The sequence below is a fragment of the Lepidochelys kempii genome, chromosome 2 (assembly GCF_965140265.1).
Source record: "Lepidochelys kempii isolate rLepKem1 chromosome 2, rLepKem1.hap2, whole genome shotgun sequence".
NCBI lineage: Eukaryota > Metazoa > Chordata > Testudines > Cheloniidae > Lepidochelys > Lepidochelys kempii.
The window spans coordinates 269,741,092-269,764,560 of record NC_133257.1 but is presented as its reverse complement, the minus strand read 5'-3'; the positions used below and the strand labels follow the sequence as shown (position 1 = coordinate 269,764,560).

At 60.7% G+C, this 23,469-nt stretch overlaps 1 protein-coding gene and 3 non-coding genes across 4 annotated transcripts in view; all 4 read right to left on the bottom strand.

Moving 5' to 3' along the window:
- Positions 1-1,024: 1,024 nt before the first annotated feature.
- LOC140908024 (U1 spliceosomal RNA) lies at positions 1,025-1,188 on the bottom strand. The gene has a single exon (XR_012157733.1). It is a non-coding gene; the product is annotated as a U1 spliceosomal RNA (small nuclear RNA).
- Positions 1,189-9,617: 8,429 nt separating this feature from the next.
- LOC140908023 (U1 spliceosomal RNA) lies at positions 9,618-9,781 on the bottom strand. The gene has a single exon (XR_012157732.1). It is a non-coding gene; the product is annotated as a U1 spliceosomal RNA (small nuclear RNA).
- Positions 9,782-17,096: 7,315 nt separating this feature from the next.
- Positions 17,097-17,260, bottom strand: LOC140908022 (U1 spliceosomal RNA). Its single transcript, XR_012157731.1, has one exon. It is a non-coding gene; the product is annotated as a U1 spliceosomal RNA (small nuclear RNA).
- A 3,700-nt stretch (positions 17,261-20,960) lies between these two features.
- LOC140906204 (SCO-spondin-like) overlaps positions 20,961-23,469 on the bottom strand; it is a 123,038-nt gene continuing 120,529 nt past the window's right edge. Inside the window, exons 113-114 of the mRNA XM_073329696.1 lie at positions 22,439-22,589; positions 20,961-21,142 (exon numbers count right to left, since the gene is read on the bottom strand). Coding sequence (XP_073185797.1) covers positions 21,120-21,142; positions 22,439-22,589 — 174 coding nt within the window. The 3' untranslated portion in view covers positions 20,961-21,119. The remainder of the gene's footprint in view (positions 21,143-22,438; positions 22,590-23,469) is intronic.

Below are 23,469 nucleotides of genomic sequence, written 5' to 3'. Positions count from 1 at the left end.
ATATTACTATATAAATTAGGGCCAAACAGGAAGTAAGTTGGGATTTGAAAATAAGGAAAAAGGAACTTGTATTTAAGCTTGCTGGAAGTTCACCCCAATAAACATCTAATTGTTTGCACCTTCGGACTTCGGGTATTGTTGCTCTCTGTTCATGCGAGAAGGACCAGGGAAGTGGGAGAGTGAAGGAATAAGCTCTCTAACACCTTCTAACCCTGATATTCTATGATCCTGCTAGTTTTTATTTGATTGGTATAACACAGGCCACCTGGCCAGTGGCTTGGAATGAGCAACTCTAAGGCTGGTAACTATGATAACAACCATGCAGAACCAGTGTGCGTGTGTATATGAATGAATGTGTGAATAAATATGAGATTGAATGGAATGTTATAGCTATAACTAACTGCTTACTAGGATTCTTTCTGTATTCACAATAAATGTGGCATTTTGCCTTTTCCCCTTTAATAAGATCTTCCCAGTTTTTATTTTATTGGTATAACAACACCAGTGACCCCCCTCCCCCAAGGTGGGTGCGATCCACCAGTGACCCCCCCGAAAAGGATGGTGCGATACACGAGTGACCTCACAGAGGTGGGTGCGATACACCAATGATCCCCCAGACGATAGTGCAAAGAAACCCGATGAGACAAGTGTGTTTGACAGTCTGTTCTCCCGTCAGAGGAAGAAAAGCCCAAGAGGGAGGAATAGGCAAAACGCTGGAAGCAGGGAAAGAGGCAGAGCAGCCAGACTGCACCCCTCAAGGCAAAAGAAAACAGTAGCTCAAACCCCACACAGATAGACTAAAGAGCAGATCAGATAGAACAGCCCAGAAAAGAACAAGAAAGCAACCAGACCGCCCACTAACACCGAACTTAGCGGGTTATAAACCCATGTACAGAAAATGCAAACACAGCAAAGGCTAGTCAGAAGCTAAGTAGCCCGCGCGCTCCCCAATCAACCCAAGGCAGCGCCCAGCGCGTTCCGAACCGCGGCCGCTGAGCAGGTTTCTCTGTCTTTCACCGCACGCCAGGGGAGAGCGCGAACGCAGTCCCCCACTACCACAAATTATGCAGTCGAGTTTCCCGCATTTGGGGAAATCGCAGGGGTCAGCACACCCGCAGTGCAATGGATGAGCCTCGCCCTGGGAAAACCACCTTCCTGATCATGGTGTCTCCCCTGCCAGGTAAGTATGAGTGGCGCAGCCCCGGCCGCCGCCCGCCCTCGCTCGCCCCGCACTCTCAACCCACGGTGGGGCCCGCCAAGACACGCCCGCCGGCCCCGCCCGCGCCGGCCCCCGCTGCCGCGACCTGCCCCGGGGTGTCCCCGGCCCCACCCTTCTCCCCGCCGAGCCCCGGCTGCCGAATTCGGGCCCCGCTCGGCAGTCGGCTCCCGCTCCCACAGTGCTCTGCTCGCACACAGATCTGCATACGGGCTCACGCGGCTCCGCCCCCTCTCGGGCCCCGCCCCCTGCCTGCCCGGGCCGGGCGCTCTCCCCAGCCCCGCCCCGCCTCCCCCGCGCTCCGAGCCCGCGGCCGCCCCTCCCCCTCCCCCGCCAGGCGCCCTGGCCCAAGGGCCGCCCGGTGCGGCCGGGCCCGCTCCCCGCGGCGGGGGGGCCGAGCCGCCCCCGGCCTCAGTAAGGCGCCAGAGCCCGGCGGCCCTAGAGCCGTAGCCGGCCCGGCCCCGGGTCCAGGCTCCCGGAGAGACCCGGGCACAGCCGGGATCGGGGCCCCGCCTCTGCCGGGGGGGGAGGTGGGGGGAAGACGCCGCGTTTCGCTTCCCCCCCCCGGAGAGGTGGGTGTGAGACCCCAGTGACCCCCCCGTGACCCCCCCGAGGGTGGTGCGAGACCCCAGGGACCCCCCGAGGTGGGGGGTAGGGGCACGTCACATTTGTCACCCAAGAAGGACCGCTCCCATGTGGGACTCTCCCTCCCGTCCTCTGCAGTGACCGGCGCTGCAAAGAATTCGTGGGGCTCCTCTGCAATGGCCTCGTCTTCCTAGACTCCTCCTTCGGCAGCGAGTGGCCCCACCGCCCCTTGGGCAGGCTGCCTGCTTCTGCTGTACTTAGAAACATTCTTCTCGTTCGCTTTTGCGTCCTTAGCACGTTGCTTCTCCGATTCTTTCTTGGCCTAACTTGTTAGACTTTGACACTTAACCGGCCAGAGTTCGTGCACCCTCCTATTATCCTCACTAGGATTATGATTTCCAATTTTTGAAGGATGACGTTTTGCGTCTAACAGCCTCCATTACTCTGCCGTTTACCTAGGGTGGCGTTCTTCTGGTCCTCCTATTGTCCTGTCTGATTTAGGGCATACATTACATCCGAGCCTCTCATTACGGTGCTTTTAAACGGTCTGCACGCTGCTTGCAGGCACTTAACACTTGTTAGATGGGGTTAATTTCCATCTAACAATCTGTACTGATGCCGATAGGTTGACTTTAGGTCTTTAACTTTGATTGCTAGCTGGGAAGATGGTAATTCGGACAGAAACCCGTTCGACAAACCTCTTCATTTCCTTGTTATTTCCTGACTTCTTTATTCATTTCCTTTTCCTTATATCCCAGCAGATTGACTAGACACCAGATTTGGATGCTAGCAGGGGGACCTGATGAGCCCCTTCTTTTCTGATTTCTTTCGGCAGCGTTGAACTTGCCAGGGCACAGTCAGATTCTCGATGCTCATGATGCCTAGTGCTCAGCTTTAGTTCTGTTTCTTAGCTCTTTTGGGCAATCGATCTTTGGTCTGACAGGTAGGATCCCTGCCTTAGGAGAGATGGCTAATTAATGAGACCATAAAACTTGGAAATCAAATGAAACTTGAAGTCCATAGAAGACCCCGAAAGGCCCTTGGGGAGTGGAGTGCAGGTTGAGGAAGAGTTCCCTGCACAGCTTACCTCTCGGTTCTCGTTTTCCTGTACTGAGCGCAAAAGTCGAGCATCAGCTCAGGGTAGGGAGGGTATACCGTATGTGTGCAGAGGTTAGACAGGAAGCAGCAAGGAACTGGACTGGTATTGTGTGAAACTGTAAGTATCTTATGTTTGATCTCTCCCCCCTTCGAGACTGAACTGAGCAGGGTCATGCTGACCAGTGACCTGGGGAAGTTTGGGGCCCCCTCTCTGGGACAGCGCATCCGCTATCAGGTTGGCCCTTCCCTTCATGTGGACCACGTCCATGTCGTAATCTTGCAGGAGCAGGCTCCATCTCAGGAGCTTGGCGTTGGCTCCTTTCATCTGGTGCAGCCAGGTCAGGGGAGAGTGGTCGGTGTACACGGTGAAGTGTCGCCCAAAGAGATAGGGCTCTAGTTTCTTGAGGGCCCACACCATGGCCAGGCACTCCTTCTCGATGGCCGCGTAGTGTTGCTCCCGGGGTAGCAACTTCTTGCTCAGGTACACGATGGGGTGTCTCTCCCCCTTTCCATCCTCCTGCATTAACACCGACCACAGTCCCGTGTCTGAGGTGTCGGTGAACACCACAAAGGGCTTGTCAAAGTCTGGGTTTGCCAGAACTGGGCCACTGACCAGAGCCTCCTTCAGCGCCCGGAAAGCCTCCTGGCACTGCTCGGTCCAGACCACCTTGTCTGGCTTCCCCTTCTTGCATAGCTCAGTGATGGGGGTGGCTATGGCGCTAAAGTGGGGCACAAATCTTCGGTAGTATCCTGCCAACCCACTAAAGGCTTGGACCTGCTTTTTGGGGTGGGGAGAGGGCCAGTCTCTGATCACCTCCACCTTGGCTGATTCCGGCTTTAGGCGGCCGCTCCCCACCCGATGGCCCAGGTAAGATAAGGTAAGATACTTCCGCCATCCCCACCTTGCACTTCTCTGCTTTTACAGTCAGCCCAGCCCCCTGGAGTCGGTCCAGCACTTGTCTAACCTGGGACACGTGGTCCTCCCAGGTCTGGCTAAAGACACAGATGTCATCAATATACGCCACGGCAAAACTCTCCATCCCCCTCAGGAGCTGGTCCACCAGGCGCTGGAAGGTGGCCGGCGCTCCCTTGAGGCCGAAAGGCAGGCTCAGGAACTCGTAGAGCCCCAGAGGAGTGATAAAGGCCGATTTCAGCCAGGCATCTGCATCCAGCGGCACTTGCCAGTAGCCCTTTGTAAGGTCCATGGTGGTAAGGTACCGGGCTCCTCCCAGCTTGTCTAGGAGCTCGTCCGGCCTGGGCATGGGGTAGGCATCAGACACAGTGATGGCATTGAGCTTCCGATAGTCCACACAGAACCGGACTGACCTGTCCTTTTTGGGGACCAGCACCACAAGCGAAGCCCAAGGGGCGGCAGATGGCTGGATCACCCCCAAAGCCAGCATGTCCCGGACCTCTCTTTCCAGGTCCTGAGCAGTTTTCCCTGTGACTCGGAAGGGGGAGCATCTTATCGGCGGGTGCGACCCTGTCTGCACCTGGTGGACAGTCAGATTACGGCGTCCAGGCTGGTTGGAAAACAGCTGTCGGTACAGATGCAGCACCCCCTGACCACAGCTTGCTGGGCAGGGGTTAGCTGATCCGAGAGGGGAATTGTTTCCAGGGGGGAACCAGCTCTGGTCCCAGGGAATAGATCTACTAAAGGGTCATCTCCCTGCTCCTCCCACTGTCCACACACGGCCAACACCACATTCTCCCTGGCATAATATGGCTTCATCATATTCACATGGTACACCCGGCGGTGATGCGCCCGGTTCGACAGCTCCACCACATAGTTTACCTCATTGAGCTGCTTGACAACCTTGAAAGGGCCCTCCCAGGCGGCCTGTAGTTTGTTCTTTCTCACTGGGATGAGAACCATCACCGGATCCCCAGTGGCGTAGGCACGGGCCCGTGCCGTGCGGTCATACCAGACCTTCTGCTTCCTCTGGGCTCTGGCCAGGTTCTCCCTGGCCAGGCCCATGAGTTCAGCCAGTCTCTCTCGGAAGATCAGGACATACTCCACCACTGACTCTCCATCGGGAGTGGCCTTCCCCTCCCACTCGTCTCTCATCAGGTCCAGGGGGCCCCTCACCCTCCTGCCATATAACAGTTCGAAAGGCGAAAATCCGGTAGACTCCTGGGGCACCTCCCTATACGCGAACAGCAGGTGAGGTAAGTACTTGTCCCAGTCCTGCGGGTGCTGGTTCATAAAGGTTTTCAGCATCATCTTTAGCGTCCCATTGAACCTCTCCACCAGCCCATTGGACTGGGGGTGATAAGCTGAGGCCCAGTCGTGCCGGACCCCACATTTCTCCCACAAGCACCGGAGCAGGGCCGACATGAAGTTGGACCCTTGGTCTGTCAAGACTTCCTTGGGGAACCCCACTCGGCTGAAAATGGTCAGGAGCGCATCGGCCACGGTGTCTGCTTCAATGCAAGCTAAGGGCACTGCCTCGGGGTAGCGGGTGGCAAAATCTACCACCACCAGAATGTATTTCTTCCCCGACCGGGTCCTCTTGCTGAGAGGCCCCACTATGTCCATAGCCACCTTCTGGAAAGTCTCCTCTATGATGGGCAAAGGCCCTTTCCCCTTGTCCCGGGCCTTCCCCACCCTCTGACAGGGGTCACAGGATCGGCAATACTGCCGGACCGTGGTAAAGACCCCGGGCCAGTAAAATTCTGTAGCAACCTCTGCCGGGTGCGCCGGATTCCCTGGTGCCCTGCGAGGGGGATGTCATGGGCCAGGTACAGGCGCTTGCAGCGATACTTCTGGGGGACCACCAGCTGCCTCCTGATCCCACAGGACTCTACTTCCCCTGGGGGAGCCCATTCTCGGTACAGGAACCCCTTCTCCCACAGGAACCTCTCCTGGCAGCCTCTCCTCATGGTCCGTCCCACACTGAGGTCGGCCAGGTCCCTGAGCTTCCGCAAGGAGGGATCTTTCCTCAACTCGGCCTGGAACTCAGCGGCTGGGGAAGGGATGGTGACCGGTTCCCTCTCATTGGCCAGGTCTGAGGCCTCCGCCTCTCTGAGCCGTGCCCCTCGGCGCTCCCTCCCCACCAGGGTAGGGTCCTGCGCCTCCGGTGTGGTATGCCCCCCAAGGTCAGGGCGCAGTGCCCCTCGCCGGCTCTGGCTATGGGTCACACCCAGGGCGATCTGGGGCTTGCTTGGCCAGTCCTCTAGGTCTCCCCCCATCAAAACCTCAGTGGGCAAATGGTGGTGTACCCCCACATCCTTGGGGCCCTCCTTGGCCCCCCATTTCAGGTGTACCCTTGCTACAGGCACCTTGAATGGGGTCCCGCCCACCCCTGTCAGGGTCAGGTAGGTGTTGGGCACCACCCGATCTGGGGCCACCACCTCGGGCCGGGCCAGCGTCACCTCCGCGCCCGTATCCCAGTATCCATTGATCTTCCTCCCATCCACCTCCAGGGGAACAAGGCACTCTCTCCGGAGGGACAACCCCGCGCCCACCCTGTAAACCGAGCACCCTGAGTCCAGAGTCTCCAGCCCTCTGGCGGGGCTGGCCTGGGGTACTCTTCCCTCCTGAGCAGGTGGTAGACTGGCAGCCCCCCTTGCTTGGGTCGTCTGCCCCTCGTCCAGCTGGGTCCCTACCCAGTTAACCCTGGGTAGGTTGGGTCTGTTCAGTCTGTCCCTGAGCCTGGGGCACTGGGTCCGTACGTGGCCTCTCTGGCCACAGTGATAGCAGCTCAGGTCACGTTGGTCCCCTCGAGCGGGTCGGAGGGGCCCGACGCCAGACGTTCCCCTTTGGTGGGGGTTCTCCCTATTTCCCCGCTGGGAGGCCCCCTGGTGACTCTCTCTCTGCATCGGGGGGGCCTGTTCTTTTGGGGCTCCTCCCGGCTACCCCCTGACCGACTGTTCACAAACTCGTCGGCCAGCTGCCCTGCGTGCTGGGGGTTCTCTAGCTTTTTGTCCACCAACCACAGCCTCAGGTCGGAAGGGCACTGATCATACAGTTGCTCCAGTACGATTAGGTCAAGCAGGTCCTCTTTAGCTCGGGCCCCAGCTGTCCACTTGCGGGCATACCCCTGCATCCGGTTGGCCAGTTGTAGGTAGGTGACCTCAGGCGTTTTACGCTGACTCCGGAACCTTCTCCGGTACATCTCGGGGATCAGCCCAAACTCACGGAGCAGGGCCTGTTTGAACAGTTCATAGTCCCCTGCCTCCGCCCCTGTCATTTGGCTGTACACCTCCACGGCTTTGGGGTCCAGTAAGGGGGTGAGGAACTGGAGCCTGTCTGCGGGGTCAACCCTGTGCAGCTCACAGGCATTCTCAAAGGCCGTCAGGAAGCTATCTATGTCCTCCCCCTCCTTCCGCTGGGCCAGGAAGCACTTATCAAAGTTCCTTGTAGTCTTGGGTCCCCCCTCACTCACCGCAGCCGGGGCCCCACTGCTCCTCAGCCTGGCCAGCTCCAGTTCATGCTGTCTTTGTTTCTCCTTCTCCTGACGTTCCCTCTCCTTCTCCTGACGTTCCCTCTCCTTCTCCTCCTGCTCATGTTGACATTGTTTCTCCTCATGCTTAAATTGTTTTTCATGATCCTCCAGCTCCCTCATTTTCATCTCCCTCTCCCATTCCAGCTGCATCCACTCCAGGGATGGGGAGCTCTGCCGCGAGGATCCCCTGCTGGCTGCCCGGGTCAGGTTGCCCTCTGTATTTGCTGGGCTTCCCCCAACCCCTTCCCCAGGCCTAGGTAGGAAGGGTCTCGGGATGTCCTTGGCAGCAGTCTGACCCCTCCCAGCCTGGTCAGGCCCCAGGGCCCACGCTGCGTCCGCTGGGCGGCTTCCCTCCGGGACAGGGATCGGGTCATCCAAGCGATCCCTCTCCTCCAACTGGGCGATCAGCTGTTCCTTGGTGGACCTCCCGATGCGCAGCCCCCTCTGCCTGCACAGCTCCACCAGGTCGCTCTTAAGGCCTTTAGCGTACATCTCCCTGCTGGCCACTCGCAGGCCTGGGCAGCTTCCCACGGTTTCCAGGAAAAACCCCTTGTCTGCCAGTCCTTCTTGAGGTCACCACCTCTTTGCCAGGGTCGAGCTGCAGACTCCTCCGTCCCTGGGACCGCTCACTGCGATCCCGTGGGGGAGCCTGTTACTGCAAAATCCTTCTCTCTGGTCACACGCTCCTAGGGGTTAACCGCCCCCTGAAACCGTCTCTCTCTGAATCTTCAGCACGCCTGGTCCCCGTCAATCCCCCTTCGTTTTACTGTTCCCCAGTCACTTACTGCAGGAAGCGCCGTTCACGGGGTGCAGTACATCCCACCGCTGCCACCAGTTGTCACGGAGTGTGGGGGAGTCCAAGCCCTGCACCCCTCTTCCTGGGATTCACTGAGACTCTCAGCCAGCCAGTAAAACAGAAGATTTATTGGACGACAGGAACACAGTCCAAAACAGAGCTTGTGGGTGCAACTAGGACCCCCTCAGTCAAGTCCTTCTGGGGGAGCAGGGAGCTTAGACCCCAGCCCTGGGGTTCCCTGTGTTCCTCCACCCAGCTGTTGGGAACACTGGGGCATGGCCACTAGGTAACTCGAGGGGATGGAAGACCACAAGTGTCGATGAAGCCCCCTCGCACTAGGCCCCTGTGTCCTTGGCACCCCCCCTCCTGCCTGGAGGCACTCGCAGCAGCTCTGCGTACTAGGCCCAAGTGTCCTTGGCCCCCCCGCCTGGAGGCCCACACAGCAGTTATGCTGAGAATCTGCAACAGTATGCTGCAGAGTCAGACTGCCTGAAACTAAGCAAGGCCAAACAGGGGAGATATGGAAGAACAATGCTGAATAAAGCAGCTTTATGTATAGTTTAACAAATGATACAGAGAATCAGGGAACTAGCTGGGAACTGGATTGGCTGGCTATATGGATACTTGGAGCAGCTTGCTATTGAATAAGTATGCTGGAAAAAAGGATGTATAAAAGCCTGTATAACTTCCTGCTCTGTTGTGCAGGATTTGAGATTTTATTCTCCCTGTACCTTTTTGAAGCTTCAAATAAACTTTTCTGCTTCTCCACCCCGTTGTGATTATTGTAGCACACCGGGTAACGAACCAACTCAAGCTGTTGTTCAGCCTCTCGGCACCAGTGCCGGCAACACAGCCACAAACTGAAACTAACCCCCCCCCCCCCCCAGCAGGCTCCCTCCTGCACCCTCTGTTCACATTCCCGGGCAGAGGTGTCACCTCCCCCTGGCTCAGGTGACAGGCTTTCAGGTCTCCAAGTGAAACTCCCCTGCCACATTCCCAGGTCAACCGCCCCCCCCCAAGCATGGTGCAATACACAAGTTCCCTCTCAGAGGTAGATGCGATACACCAATGATACCCCAGACAATGGTGTGAAAGATCCAGGTGAGATAAGTGTGTTTGACAGGCCGTTCTCTCGTCAGAGGAAGAAGAGCCCAAGGAGAAGGAAAGGGCAATAAGCTGCAAGCAGGGAAAGAGGCAGAGCAGCCAGGCTGCACCCCTCAGGGCAAAAGAAAACAGGAGCCCAAGCCCCCAAAAAGAGACTAGAGAGCAGGTCAGAGCTAACAGCCCAGGAAAGAATAAATCACCCAGACCCCCGCCTAATCCAGAAAACTATAAACCAACGTACAGAAAGCGCGAAAATACCAAAGGTTACTCGCAAAATAAACAGCCCCCCCCCGCGGACCACCCCGAAGCAGCGCCCAGCGCGTTCCGAACCGCGGCCGCTGAGCAGGTTTCTCTGTCTTTCACCGCACGCCAGGGGAGAGCGCGAACGCAGTCCCCCACTACCACAAATTATGCAGTCGAGTTTCCCGCATTTGGGGAAATCGCAGGGGTCAGCACACCCGCAGTGCAATGGATGAGCCTCGCCCTGGGAAAACCACCTTCCTGATCATGGTGTCTCCCCTGCCAGGTAAGTATGACTTGGGCAGCCCCGGCCGCCGCTCGCCCTCGCTCGCCCCGCACTCTCAACCCACGGTGGGGCCCGCCAAGACACGCCCGCCGGCCCCGCCCGCGCCGGCCCCCGCTGCCGCGACCTGCCCCGGGGTGTCCCCGGCCCCACCCTTCTCCCCGCCGAGCCCCGGCTACCGAATTCGGGCCCCGCTCGGCAGCCGGCTCCCGCTCCCACAGTGCTCTGCTCGCACACAGATCTGCATACGGGCTCACGCGACTCCGCCCCCTCTTGGGCCCCGCCCCCTGCCGGCCGGGCCGGGCGCTCTCCCCAGCCCCGCCCCGCCTCCCCCGCGCTCCGACCCCGCGGCCGCCCCTCCCCCTCCCCCGCCAGGCGCCCTGGCCCAAGGGCCGCCCGGTCCGGCCGGGCCCGCTCCCCGCGGCGGGGGGGCCGAGCCGCCCCCGGCCTCAGTAAGGCGCCAGAGCCCGGCGGCCCTAGAGCCGTAGCCGGCCCGGCCCCGGGTCCAGGCTCCCGGAGAGACCCGGGCACAGCCGGGATCGGGGCCCCGCCTCTGCCGGGGGGGGAGGGGAGCTGGGGGGAAGAGGAGACGCCGCATTTCGCTTCCCCCCTCCCGAGGTGGGTGCGATACACTGTGGGATCATATTAAAGAAGTTCTGTATTAAAGTCACAAATGAGTTTGGTTCCCCATAGTTTCAATTCCAGGGTATTACTAATTAAGAGGTCTCTTGGTTTTTAGTTCTGTTTCTCTCCCTCTCTGTGTGAAACTTGTTCCAAGGCAGAGTCTGTTCTCAAAGCAATTCTTTGTAAGAACAAGTACTCACCCAGAGAGAGACTCAGAGCAATACTCTGTCACAACAGAAACAGCACCGAGACTCCCCACCCTTTTGTTGTATTAACAATTGTGATTAAAATAGAGATAGAGGATGTATGTGATGGATGCTAACGCTGGTAACTATGATAACAACCTTGCAGAACCTGTCTGTGTGTGTATGAATGAATGTGTGAATAAATATGAGATTGGATGGAATGTTATAGCTATAACTAACTGCTTACTAGGATTCTTTCTGTATTCACAATAAATGTGGCATTTTGCCTTTTCCCCTTTAATAAGATCCTGCTGGTTTTTATTTTATTGGTATAACAACACCAGTGACCCCCACCCCTCTGAGGTGGGTGTGATCCACCAGTGACCCCCCCAAGAGGCTGGTGCGATACACGAGTGACACCCTGTCATGGGGTGTGGGGGAGTCCAGGCCCTGCACCCCTCTTCCTGGGATTCACTGAGGCTCTCAGCCAGCCAGTAAAACAGAAGGTTTATTGGACGACAGGGACACAGTCCACAACAGAGCTTGTGGGTACCCCCAGGACCCCTCAGTCAAGTCTTTCTAGGGGAGCAGGGAGCTTAGACCCCAGCCCTGGGGTTCCCTGCGTTCCTCCCCCCAGCCCCAAACTGAAACTAAACCCTCCCAGCTGGCCCCCTCCTGCACCCTCTGTTCACATTCCTGGGCAGAGGTGTTACCTCCCCCTCCCCCTCCTGGCTCAGGTGACAGGCTCTCAGGTCTCCCATCCCCAGGGAAACTCCCCTGCCACATTCACAAGTCAACACTCCCCCTGAGCAGGGTCACGCTGACCAGTGACCTGGGGAAGTTCAGGGACCCCTCTCCGGGACAGCGCATCCGATATCTTGTTGGCACTTCCCTTCACAAGGACCATGTCCATGCCGTCATCCTGCAGGAGCAGGCTCCACCTCAGGAGCTTGGCGTTGGCTCCTTTCATCTGGTGCAGCCAGGTCAGGGGAGAGTGGTCGGTGTACACGGTGAAGTGTCGCCCGAGGAGATAGGGCTCTAGTTTCTTGAGGGCCCACACCATGGCCAGGCACTCCTTCTCGATGGCCACGTAGTGTTGCTCCCGGGGTAGCAACTTCTTGCTCAGGTACACGATGGGGTGTCTCTCCCCCTTTTCATCCTCCTGCATTAACACCGACCCCAGTCCCGTGTCTGAGGCGTCGGTGAACACCACAAAGGGCTTGTCAAAGTCTGGGTTTGCCAGAACTGGTCCACTGACCAGAGCCTCCTTCAGCGCCCGAAAAGCCTCCTGGCACTGCTCGGTCCAGACCACCTTGTCTGGCTTCCCCTTCTTGCATAGCTCCGTGATGGGGGTGGCTATGGCACTAAATCAGGGCTCAAACCTTTGGTAGTATCCTGCCAACCCACTAAAGGCTTGGACCTGCTTTTTGGTGTGGGGAGCGGGCCAGTCTCTGATCACCTCCACCTTGGCTGGTTCCGGTTTAGGTGGCTGCTCCCCACCCGATGGCCCAGGTAAGATACTTCAGCCATCTCCACCTTGCACTTCTCCGCTTTTACAGTCAGCCCAGCCCCCTGGAGTCGGTCCAGCACTTGTCTAACCTGGGACACGTGGTCCTCCCAGGTCTGGCTAAAGACACAGATGTCATCAATATACGCCACGGCAAAACTCTCCATCCCCCTCAGGAGCTGGTCCACTAGGCGCTGGAAGGTGGCCGGCGCTCCCTTGAGGCCGACAGGCAGGGTCAGGAACTCATAGAGCCCCAGAGGGGTGATAAAGGCCGATTTGAGCCGGGCATCTGCCTCCAGCGGCACTTGCCAGTAGCCCTTTGTAAGGTCCATGGTGGTAAGGTACCGGGCTCCTCCCAGCTTGTCTAGGAGCTTGTAAGGCCTGGGCATGGGGTAGGCATCCGATACAGTGATGGCATTGAGCTTACGATAGTCCACACAGAACCGAACTGACCCATGTTTTTTGGGGACCAGCACCACCGGCGAGACCCAAGGGCTGGCAGATGGCTGGATCACCCCCAAAGCCAGCATGTCCCGGACCTCTCTTTCCAGGTCCTGAGCAGTTTTCCCTGTGACTCAGAAGGGGGAGCATCTTATCCGCGGGTGCGACCCTGTCTGCACCCAGTGGACAGTCAGATTAGTGCGTCCAGGCTGGGTGGAAAACAGCTGTCGGTACGGATGCAGCAACCCCCTGACCTCAGCTTGCTGGGCAGGGGTTAGCTGATCCGAGAGAGGAATTGTTTCCTGGGGGGAACCAGCTCTGGTCCCAGGGAATAGATCTACTAAAGGGTCATCTCCCTGCTCTTCCCACTGTCCACACACGGCCAACACCACATTCCCCCTGGCATAATATGGCTTCATCATATTCACATGGTACACCCGGCGGTGGTGCGCCCGGTTCGACAGCTCCACCACATAGTTTACCTCATTGAGCTGCTTGACAACCTTGAAAGGGCCCTCCCAGGCGGCCTGTAGTTTGTTCTTTCTCACGGGGATGAGAACCATCACCGGATCCCCGGTGCGTAGACACGGGCCCGGGCTGTGCGGTCATACCAGACCTTCTGCTTCCTCTGGGCTCTGTCCAGATTCTCCCTGGCCAGCCCCATGAGTTCTGCCAGTCTCTCTTGGAAGATCAGGATATATTCCACCACTGACTCTCCATCGGGAGTGGCCTTCCCCTCCCACTCATCTCTCATCAGGTCCAGGGGGCCCCTCACCCTCCTGCCATATAACAGTTCGAAAGGCGAAAATCCGGTAGACTCCTGGGGCACCTCCCTGTACGCGAACAGCAGGTGAGGTAAGTACTTGTCCCAGCCCTGCGGGTGCTGGTTCATAAAGGTTTTCAGCATCATCTTTAGCGTCCCATTGAACCTCTCCACCAGCCCATTGGACTGGGGGTGATAAGCTGAGGCCCAGTCGTGCCGGACCCCACATTTCTCCCACAAGCACCGGAGCAGGGCCGACATGAAGTTGGACCCTTGGTCTGTCAAGACTTCCTTGGGGAACCCCACTCGGCTGAAAATGGTCAGGAGCGCATCGGCCACGGTGTCTGCTTCAATGGAAGCTCAGGGCACTGCCTCGGGGTAGTGGGTGGCAAAATCTACCACCACCAGAATGTATTTCTTCCCCGACCGGGTCCTCTTGCTGAGAGGTCCCACGATGTCCATGGCCACCTTCTGGAAAGACTCCTCTATGATGGGCAAAGGTTTCAAAGCCGCTTTCCCCTTGTCCCGGGCCTTCCCCACCCTCTGACAGGGGTCACAGGATCGGCAATACTGCCGGACCGTGGTAAAGACCCCGGGCCAGTAAAAGTTCTGTAGCAACCTCTGCCGGGTGCGCCGGATTCCCTGGTGCCCTGCGAGGGGGATGTCGTGGGCCAGGTACAGGAGCCTGCGGCGATACTTCTGGGGGACCACCAGCTGCCTCCTGATCGCACAGGACTCCACTTGCCCTGAAGGAGCCCATTCTCGGTACAGGAACCCCTTCTCCCACAGGAACCTCTCCTGGCAGCCTCACCTCATGGTCCGTCCCACCCTGAGGTTGGCCAGGTCCCTGAGCTTCCGCAAGGAGGGATCTTTCCTCAACTCGGCCTGGAACTCAGCGGCTGGGGAAGGGATGGGGACCTGTTCCCTCTCATTGGCCGGGTCTGAGGCCTCCGCCTCTCTGAGCCGTGCCCCTCGGTGTTCCCTCCCCATCAGGGTAGGGTCCTGCGCCTCCGGTGTGGTACCCTCCCCAAGGTCAGGGCGCAGTGCCCCTCACCGGCTCTGGCTATGGGTCACAACCAGGGCGGTCTGGGGGTTGCTTGGCCAGTCCTCTAGGTCTCCCCCCATCAAAACTTCAGTGGGCAAATGGTGATGTACCCCCACATCCTTGGGGCCCTCCTTGGCCCCCCATTTCAGGTGTACCCTTGCCACAGGCACCTTGAATGGGGTCCCGCCCACCCCTGTCAGGGTCAGGTAGGTGTTGGGCACCACCCGATCTGGGGCCACCACCTCGGGCCGGGCCAGCGTCACCTCCGCGCCCGTATCCCAGGATCCATTGACCTTCCTCCCATCCACCTCCAGGGGAACAAGGCACTCTCTCCGGAGGGACAACCCCGTGCCTACCCTGTAAACCAAGCACCCTGAATCCAGAGCCTCCAGCCCTCTGGCGGAGCTGGCCGGGGGTACTCTTTCCTCCTGAGCAGGTGCTAAACTGGTAGCCCCCCTTGCTTGGGTCGTCTGCCCCTCGTCCAGCTGGGTCCCTACCCAGTTAACCCTGGGTAGGTTGGGTCTGTTCAGTCTGTCCCTGAGCCCGGGGCACTGGGACCGTACGTGGCCTCTCTGGCCACAGTGATAGCAGCTCAGGTCACGTTGGTCCCCTCGAGCGGGTCGGAGGGGCCCAACGCCAGGCGTTCCCCTTTGGAGGGGGTTCTCCCTATTTCCCCGCTGGGAGGCCCCCTAGTGACTCTCTCTCTGCATCGCGGGGGGGCTGTTCTTTTGGGACTCCTCCCAGCTACCCCCTGACCGACTGATCACAAACTCGTCGGCCAGCTGCCCTGCGTGCTGGGGGTTCTCGAGCTTTTTGTCCACCAACCACAGCCTCAGGTCGGACGGGCACTGTTCATACAGTTGCTCCAGTACGATTAGGTCAAGCAGGGCCTCTTTAGCTTGGGCCCCAGCTGTCCACTTGCGGGCATACCCCTGCATCCGGTTGACCAGTTGTAGGTAGGTGACCTCAGGCGTTTTACGCTGACTCCGGAACCTTCTCCGGTACATCTCGGGGGTCAGCCCAAACTCGCGGAGCAGGGCCTGTTTGAACAGTTCATAGTCCCCTGCCTCCGCCCCTGTCATTTGGCTGTACACCTCCACGGCTTTGGGGTCCAGTAAGGGGGTCAGAAACTGGAGCAGGGTCAACCCTATGCATCTCGCAGGCATTCTCAAAGGCCGTCAGGAAGCTATCTATGTTCTCCCCCTCCTTCCGCTGGGCCAGGAAGCACTTATCAAAGCTCCTTGCAGTCTTGGGTCCCCCCACATTCACCACAGCCGGGGCCCCACTGCTCTTCAGCCTGGCCAGCTCCAGTTCATGCTGTCTTTGTTTCTCCTTCTCCTCATGTTGACATTGTTTCTCCTCATGCTTAAATTGTTTTTCATGATCCTCCAGCTCCCTCATTTTCATCTTCCTCTCCCATTCCAGCTGCATCCACTCCAGGGATGGGGAGCTCTGCTGGGAGGATCCCCTGTTGGCTGCCGGGGTCAGGGTGCCCTCGGTATTTGCTGGGCTTCCCCCAACCCCTTCCCCAGGCCTAGGTAGGAAGGGTCTCGGGATGTCCTTGGCAGCAGTCTGACCCCTCCCAGCCCAGTCAGGCCCCAGGGCCCACGCTGTGTCCCCCGGGTGGCTTCCCTCAGGGACAGGGATCGGGTCATCCAAGCGATCCCTCTCCTCCAACTGGGCGATCAGCTGTTCCTTGGTGGACCGCCCGATGTGCAGCCCCCTCTGCCTGCACAGCTCCACCAGGTCGCTCTTAAGGCCTTTAGCGTACATCTCCCTGCTGGCCACTCGCAGGCCGGGCAGCTTTCCACGGTTTCCAGGAAAAACCCCTTGTCTGCCAGTCCTTCTTGAGGTCACCACCTCTTTGCCAGAGTCAAGCTGCACACTCCTCCGCCCCTGGGACCGCTCGCTGCAATCCCACGGGGGACCCTGTTACTGCAAAAGTCTTTCTCTCTGGTAACACACTCCCAGGGGTTAACCGCCCCCTGAAACTGTCTCTCTCTGAATCTTCAGCACGCCTGGTCCCCGTCAATCCCCCTTTGTTTTACTGCTCCCCAGTCACTTACTGCAGGAAGCGCCGTCCACGGGGTGCAGTAGATCCGACTGCTCCCACCAGTTGTCATAGGGTGTGGGGGAGTCCAGGCCCTGCACCCCTCTTCCTGGGATTCACTGAGACTCTCAGCCAGAAGGTTTATTGGACGACAGGGACACAGTCCAAAACAGAGCTTGTGGGTACCCCCAGGACCCCTCAGTCAAGTCCTTCTAGGGGAGCAGGGAGCTTAGACCCCAGCCCTGGGATTCCCTGTGTTCCTCCACCCAGCCCCAAACTGAAACTAACCCCCCCCAGCTGGCCCCCTCCTGCACCCTCTGTTCACATTCAGGGGCAGAGGTGTTACCTCCCCCTCCTGGCTCAGGTGACAGGCTCTCAGGTCTCCAAACGAAACTCCCCTGCCACATTGGCAGGTCAACACCCCCACCCAAGAATGGTGCGATACACACCAGTGATCCCCCAGACGATGGTGGGAAAGAACCAGGTGAGACAAGCGTGTTTGGGAGGCCGTTCTCCCCTCAGAGAAAGAAGAACCCAAGAAGGAAGAATAGGCAACAAGCTACAATCAGGGAAAGAGGCAAAGCAGCCAGACTGCGCCCCTTAGAGCGAAAAAAACACAGCCCCCCCCCCCCCGCGGACCACCCCGAGGCAGCGCCCAGCGCGTTCCGAACCGCGGCCGCTGAGCAGGTTTCTCTGTCTTTCACCGCACGCCAGGGGAGAGCGCGAACGCAGTCCCCCACTACCACAAATTATGCAGTCGAGTTTCCCGCATTTGGGGAAATCGCAGGGGTCAGCACACCCGCAGTGCAATGGATGAGCCTCGCCCTGGGAAAACCACCTTCCTGATCATGGTGTCTCCCCTGCCAGGTAAGTATGACTTGGGCAGCCCCGGCCGCCGCTCGCCCTCGCTCGCCCCGCACTCTCAACCCACGGTGGGGCCCGCCAAGACACGCCCGCCGGCCCCGCCCGCGCCGGCCCCCGCTGCCGCGACCTGCCCTGGGGTGTCCCCGGCCCCACCCTTCTCCCCGCCGAGCCCCGGCTGCCGAATTCGGGCCCCGCTCGGCAGCCGGCTCCCGCTCCCACAGTGCTCTGCTCGCACACAGATCTGCATACGGGCTCACGCGGCTCCGCCCCCTCTCGGGCCCCGCCCCCTGCCTGCCCGGGCCGGGCGCTCTCCCCAGCCCCGCCCCGCCTCCCCCGCGCTCCGACCCCGCGGCCGCCCCTCCCCCTCCCCCGCCAGGCGCCCTGGCCCAAGGGCCGCCCGGTCCGGCCGGGCCCGCTCCCCGCGGCGGGGGGGCCGAGCCGCCCCCGGCCTCAGTAACGCGCCAGAGCCCGGCGGCCCTAGAGCCGTAGTCACCCGGCCCCGGGTCCAGGCTCCCGGAGAGACCCGGGCACAGCCGGGATCGGGGCCCCGCCTCTGCGGGGGGGAGGTGGGGGGAAGACGCCGCGTTTCGCTTCCCCCCCCCGCAGAGGTGGGTGTGAGACCCCAGTGACCCCCCCGTGACCCCTCTGAGGATGGTGCGAGACACCAGGGACCCGATGTGACGGCTGTTCTTGATGTTTCCTCCGAGTGGTGTGGGGGTGCCTCAGTTTCCCCTGGGCAGTTCTTGGGTGTCTAGGTGGTGGGGTAAGGGTGTATGGTCGTTGCAGAGCCCTAGAGGGCAGGTGTGTGCAGGGGTCTGGACACAGAGAATGGCCAACACCCTGTTTCCTGGCAACTGATGGCCTGGCCCTTCCCCCCTGCAAGGTGAGAGCTGAAGGGCTGGAGAACAAAGGAATCAGGTGCCCTCCTGGCCCGGGAAAGGGACAAAGCCCAGAGGAGGAGGGGCTGGAGGGAGTTTCAGTTTGGGGCTGGCTGGGACATGGAGTGAAGGGCAGACGGGGTTGTCTGGCTCCCTGCCCCCCAAAATGGACCCGGCTGAGGGGTCCCGTTCTCTGTACCTACAAGCTCTGATTTAGACCATGTTCCTGTCGTCTAATAAACCTGTTTTACTGGCTGGCTGAGAGTCACGTCTGACTGCGAAGTTGGGGTGCAGGACCCCCTGGGCGGACTCGCTGTGGGAAGCGCACGGAGGGGCAGAGGAGGCTGAATGCTCCGAGGTCAGACCCAGGAAGGTGGAGCCGGGTGAGCTGTGTGTCCTTAAGACAGGCTGCTCACAGGAAGGCAACTGCCCCAGAGTCCTGCCTGGCTTCATGGGGAGCAGTTCCAGAGCATCGCCCAGGGACTCCGTGACACCCCCCCAGTGACCCTCTCCCGAGGATGGTGCGAGACACCAGGGACCCCCCAGTGACCCCCTCCCGAGGATGGTGCGAGACCCCAGGGACCCCCAAAGTGACCCCCTCCCGAGGATGGTGCGAGACCCCAGGGACCCCTACCCCCGCCCGGTCCCCACCCGGCTCGTGTCACTGCAGGCGGCCAGGGGTGGCCCCGCTCCATGCTCCGGGAGGCCCCGGGGCACCGTGTGGGACCCGCCCGGAGAGGCCGAGCCCAGGGGTCCGTGTGGGTAGCGCTGGGCCCGTGTTGGGGGGGAGCGCAGCCAGCCCCGGAGCCACGGCAACCAGGCTGGGCTAGCTCCAGCAGGCCTGTTTGGAGGCCGGCGCTGCAGCGCGCGGACCAGTCACGCTGGGTTACTGGCCTGGGAGGCTGCACCCAGCCCCAGCCCCACTCTCCAGGAACCCACGTGCAGTGGCAATACCCAGCCGCCCCAGTCACTGCCGTGGGGAGGGGCTGTGACGAAGGGGGAATTTTCTGCAATAGCTTCATGATGCTGCCACCTGCCTCAGTTTCCCTCTGTGCTTCACACGGCTGCCCACTGGGTGCAGCAGGGTGCCACGCTGCTCTGGGGCAGCGTGGGAGACACAAGCTGTGTGTGGTACCTAGTGGCAGTGGCGTGATGGGGCATTGAAGGAGGGGCTGAAACCAACCCATAGCAATGGAGGAGCCAGAAAAAATAACGGGGCCCCCACGGCTGCCCCAGTGCCACGGCACCACAGACTGCTGCAGGCGGTGGAACATGCGAGCCCAGCCTGGCATGCCAGGAGCGGTGGCGTTTGGAGAGACTCGGTAGCTCTCTGCTGGGCCTGATGGAGCCAGAGCCGACGTTGCAGACCAGCGGGGCTGGGTGGCTGCGCCAGGATGGCCCAGGTCTGAGCCCTCCCACCCCAGTGCAGCAGGAACAATGTCCTGAGGCCAGGGCCAGGCGCCGAACAAACCCAACCCAGGAGCCCTGTGCCCGGCAGGGCCCAACAGGGCTTCCCGCAGGACTCGGGCTGGGCGGGACGCGCTGCAGGGCCTCATGGAGAGACGGGGATCGCGGGGAGCCACGGAGAGAGAGAGACAGGGATCGCAGGGGCTGCGGACAGAGAGAGAGACAGGGATCGCTGGGGGCTGTGGTGAGAGACAGGAATCGCTGGGGTCACAGAGAGAGACAGGGATCGCGGGGGCTGCGGAGAGAGAGAGACAGGGATCGCTGGGGTCACAGAGAGAGACAGGGATCGCGGGGGCTGCGGAGAGAGACAGGGATCGCTGGGGGCTGTGGTGAGAGACAGGAATCGCTGGGGTCACAGAGAGAGAAAGAGGGATCGTGGGGGGCCGCGGAGAGAGACAGAGACGGGGATTGCTAAGGCCCAGACTTGGCGTCATGGAGGCTGCTGAGGTCCCAGGGCGTGGCCCACGCCCAAGGGACTGGTTCCAGGCTGGGCCCAGACCAGCCACGGTGGCTCCGTGACAGGGAAATCAGCCTCGCGGGGTCCGTCCTGTGGGCACATCGGTAATACTGGGTCTGGCAGCGCATCCCGGCCAGCTCCTGTGGCCTGGGGTTACGGCTCTGTTCTTGTGCACATCTCCCCAGCAGGGACCCGGTTCTCCCACGGGCCGAGCCAGCCCCGGCAGCAGGGCTGCAGCGCCAGGGAGGAAGGTTCCTCTAAGCCCATTCATAGGCGCCGAATTCTGCTGGCGCCGACGGGTGCTCGGCCCCCTGACTCCGCCCCTGTTCCGCCCCTGCCCCACCCCCATTCCAACCCCTCCCCAAAGTCCATGCCGCAATTCCACCCCCTTCCTACCCCTATTAGACTCCTTCCCCAAATCCTTGCCCTGGCCCCGCCTCCTCCCCTGAGCGCAGCATGTTCCAGCTCCACCCTGCTCCCTCCCAGAGCTTGTTACGCCACGAAACAGCTGTTTTGCGGCAGCAAGCGCTGGGAGGAGAAGCGGGGACACGGCGCGCTCACGGGAGGAGGCGGAGGTGAGGTAAGGTGGGAGGGGAGCTTGGCTGCTGGTGGGTGCTCAGCACCCACCAATTTTTCTCCGTGGGTACTCCAGCCCTGAAGCACCCATGGAGTCGGTGCCTATGACCCTATTAGCCACCCCATGGAGCTGGGGGAGCATCAGCCCCACCGCTGGCGAAAAGAGAACAAAACCAGGCCAAGCTCAGACCCCATGAGTGCGGGGCCATGTCGTGGGCCATGCTACGGGTGAGCCTTGGTGCTCCGGACCATGCCCAGCAGCCCCCTTTGGGCGGGGGGAGCAGTGACCCCCCCACTGCAACAGCTGGAGGAGTCGCCTTTGGAACCAGCTCTGTTCACTTTATTACTGAGCTACAGCAGGACAAGCCCGGCGGGCAGTGCGGGGGGTCTGGGGAGCCTGCAGCTAGGACACACACTGCCATCTCGCCGTCCTCGGCCGCCGGCACAGCGCGGGGGCCCCAGTCAGACACCGTCCCGCCCGGCCACGGGCCATCAGCGCTCGGAAAAGTCCCCACCTGGCAAAAAGAAGAGAAACCCCAGATTACGGAAGGGGATGTTCAGAGAACGCAAGTCCCTGCCCAGGGCAGGGCAAAGGCTGGTAATGCCACGCACGTGCTGTAGTCATAGGCTCCTGCACCAGGCACGGAGAGTGAGGCTGTGCGTGCGATACCCATGGCCGTGCCGTGCAGTGGGGTGAGGCTGGGACCCAGGGCACTGCTGTGCGTGCGATACCCATGGCCGTGCCGTGCAGTGGGGTGATGCTGGGACCCAGGGCACTGCTGTGCGTGCGATACCCATGGCCGTGCCGTGCAGTGGGGTGATGCTGGGACCCAGGGCACTGCTGTGCGTGCGATACCCATGGCCGTGCCGTGCAGTGGGGTGAGGCTGGGACCCAGGGCACTGCTGTGCGTGCGATACCCATGGCCGTGCCGTGCAGTGGGGTGAGGCTGGGACCCAGGGCACTGCTGTGCGTGCGATACCCATGGCCGTGCCGTGCAGTGGGGTGAGGCTGGGACCCAGGGCACTGCTGTGCGTGCGATACCCATGGCCGTGCCGTGCAGTGGGGTGATGCTGAGACCCAGGGCACTGCTGTGCGTGCGATACCCATGGCTGTGCCGTGCAGTGGGGTGATGCTGGGACCCAGGGCACTGCTGTGCGTGCGATACCCATGGCCGTGCCGTGCAGTGGGGTGAGGCTGGGACCCAGGGCACTGCTGTGCGTGCGATACCCATGGCCGTGCCGTGCAGTGGGGTGAGGCTGGGACCCAGGGCACTGCTGTGCGTGCGATACCCATGGCCGTGCCGTGCAGTGGGGTGAGGCTGGGACCCAGGGCACTGCTGTGCGTGCGATACCCATGGCCGTGCCGTGCAGTGGGGTGAGGCTGGGACACACAGGGTCATTCCCCTGGCAGTGTGTTCTGGGACCACTGGCCCAGGAGGCAGTGTGAGACCTCGGAACAGGAGCCCTGCTGCCCCTATGCTACCAGACCAGCCGTGCCGCTGGCCCAGACACTTGCTCCATATCCAGCTGGCCCCTGAGCCCAGTCCCTGCCCTAGTCCCAAGCTATGCTGACACCTCCATTTGTGCTCTTGGAGTCTCCCTGGCCCCCCATGTGCTCCAAGGCCCGGCCCCTGGCGCCCGCTCCAGCCCACGTCCCGGGGCCAGGTCAGCTGATCACCACTCCCAGGTGCAGCCCCCTGCCCAGTCCAGCTGCGAGTGCAGAGTGAGTGCCCCACGCCCAGCCGGGCCAGGCGCGGGGCCCCCAGAGCAGCACGTCCTGAGCGGGGCCTGCGTACGCTCGCTCCACTCACCCTGGCAGGGGCTGCATTCACAGCTGTGGATGATGGGCAGCACCACCGGCTCCACCTCCCCGTCCTCGCACGGCAGGCTGAGGATGCGCACGGGGCTCACTGGGTCCAGGTGGTAGCTGCAGCAGGCACACAGCGTCTGCAGGTACGGCTCCTGCGGGAGAAAAGCACGGCTGGGCGGCAGGGCACAGGCCACAGCAGGGGATCAAGGGGAGCTTGGCGGCCCTGGCAGGCCTGGGCCAGCGGGGGGCAGACAGGGAAAGGATCCCGGACCGGGCTAATGGCGGGGCTGCTGGTAGGCGAGAAGGGCCCAGAACGGGGGTCATGGAGACCCAGCTGCATGCTAGCTCCTCTTATGCTGGCTACCACCAGGTATATGATCTACCAGGTTAAAGCCAATGGGCAGGCTAACCCTGCTTCTTCCTGGCGTAATGGAAGGAGCAATTAAACCCCTTTTATGTGTGCCAGGCGGAAACACCAGAAGCCACCATGCAGGGCAACAGACCTTATGGCAAAGCCTGATGAGAAGTTAAACCACGCGGGCTGAAGAGTTCCCTGCCTGCAAACACAAGGGCAGGGGAACGTCTGAGGAGCTCTGGGTGTGAGGGAGAGAGGCAGACAGCAGACAGCGGGAGGACCAGTGGTTCATGCGGCCTGCAGAGGGACTGGAGGGACAGAGCTCTTTGGGCACAGAGCTCGCTAGAGGGGCGGGTTTGGGGACTTTGCGGCCAGGAACCTGCCTGTTGCTTGTTCCTACTGTGTTCAAGGAAACAGGCTTTTGTACATCCACTGTAAATAAACCGGCTGCACCAGTGACTAGACCTCATTCGTACCACGCATTTCTCCTAATGCACACAACCTGGCATGGCCCTGAGCACGGGCTCCCCGCTGGGGCCGGAGGGCACACCCTGGGGTGAGCTGTGGGACAGAGGAGACAGCGTGAGCTGGTTTTCCTGTTGACCCAGGCCGCTCCCAGCACATACAGACTCTAAAGGGAGAACTGGAGCCTTTCCAGGGGGAAGGAAACCCGCAGC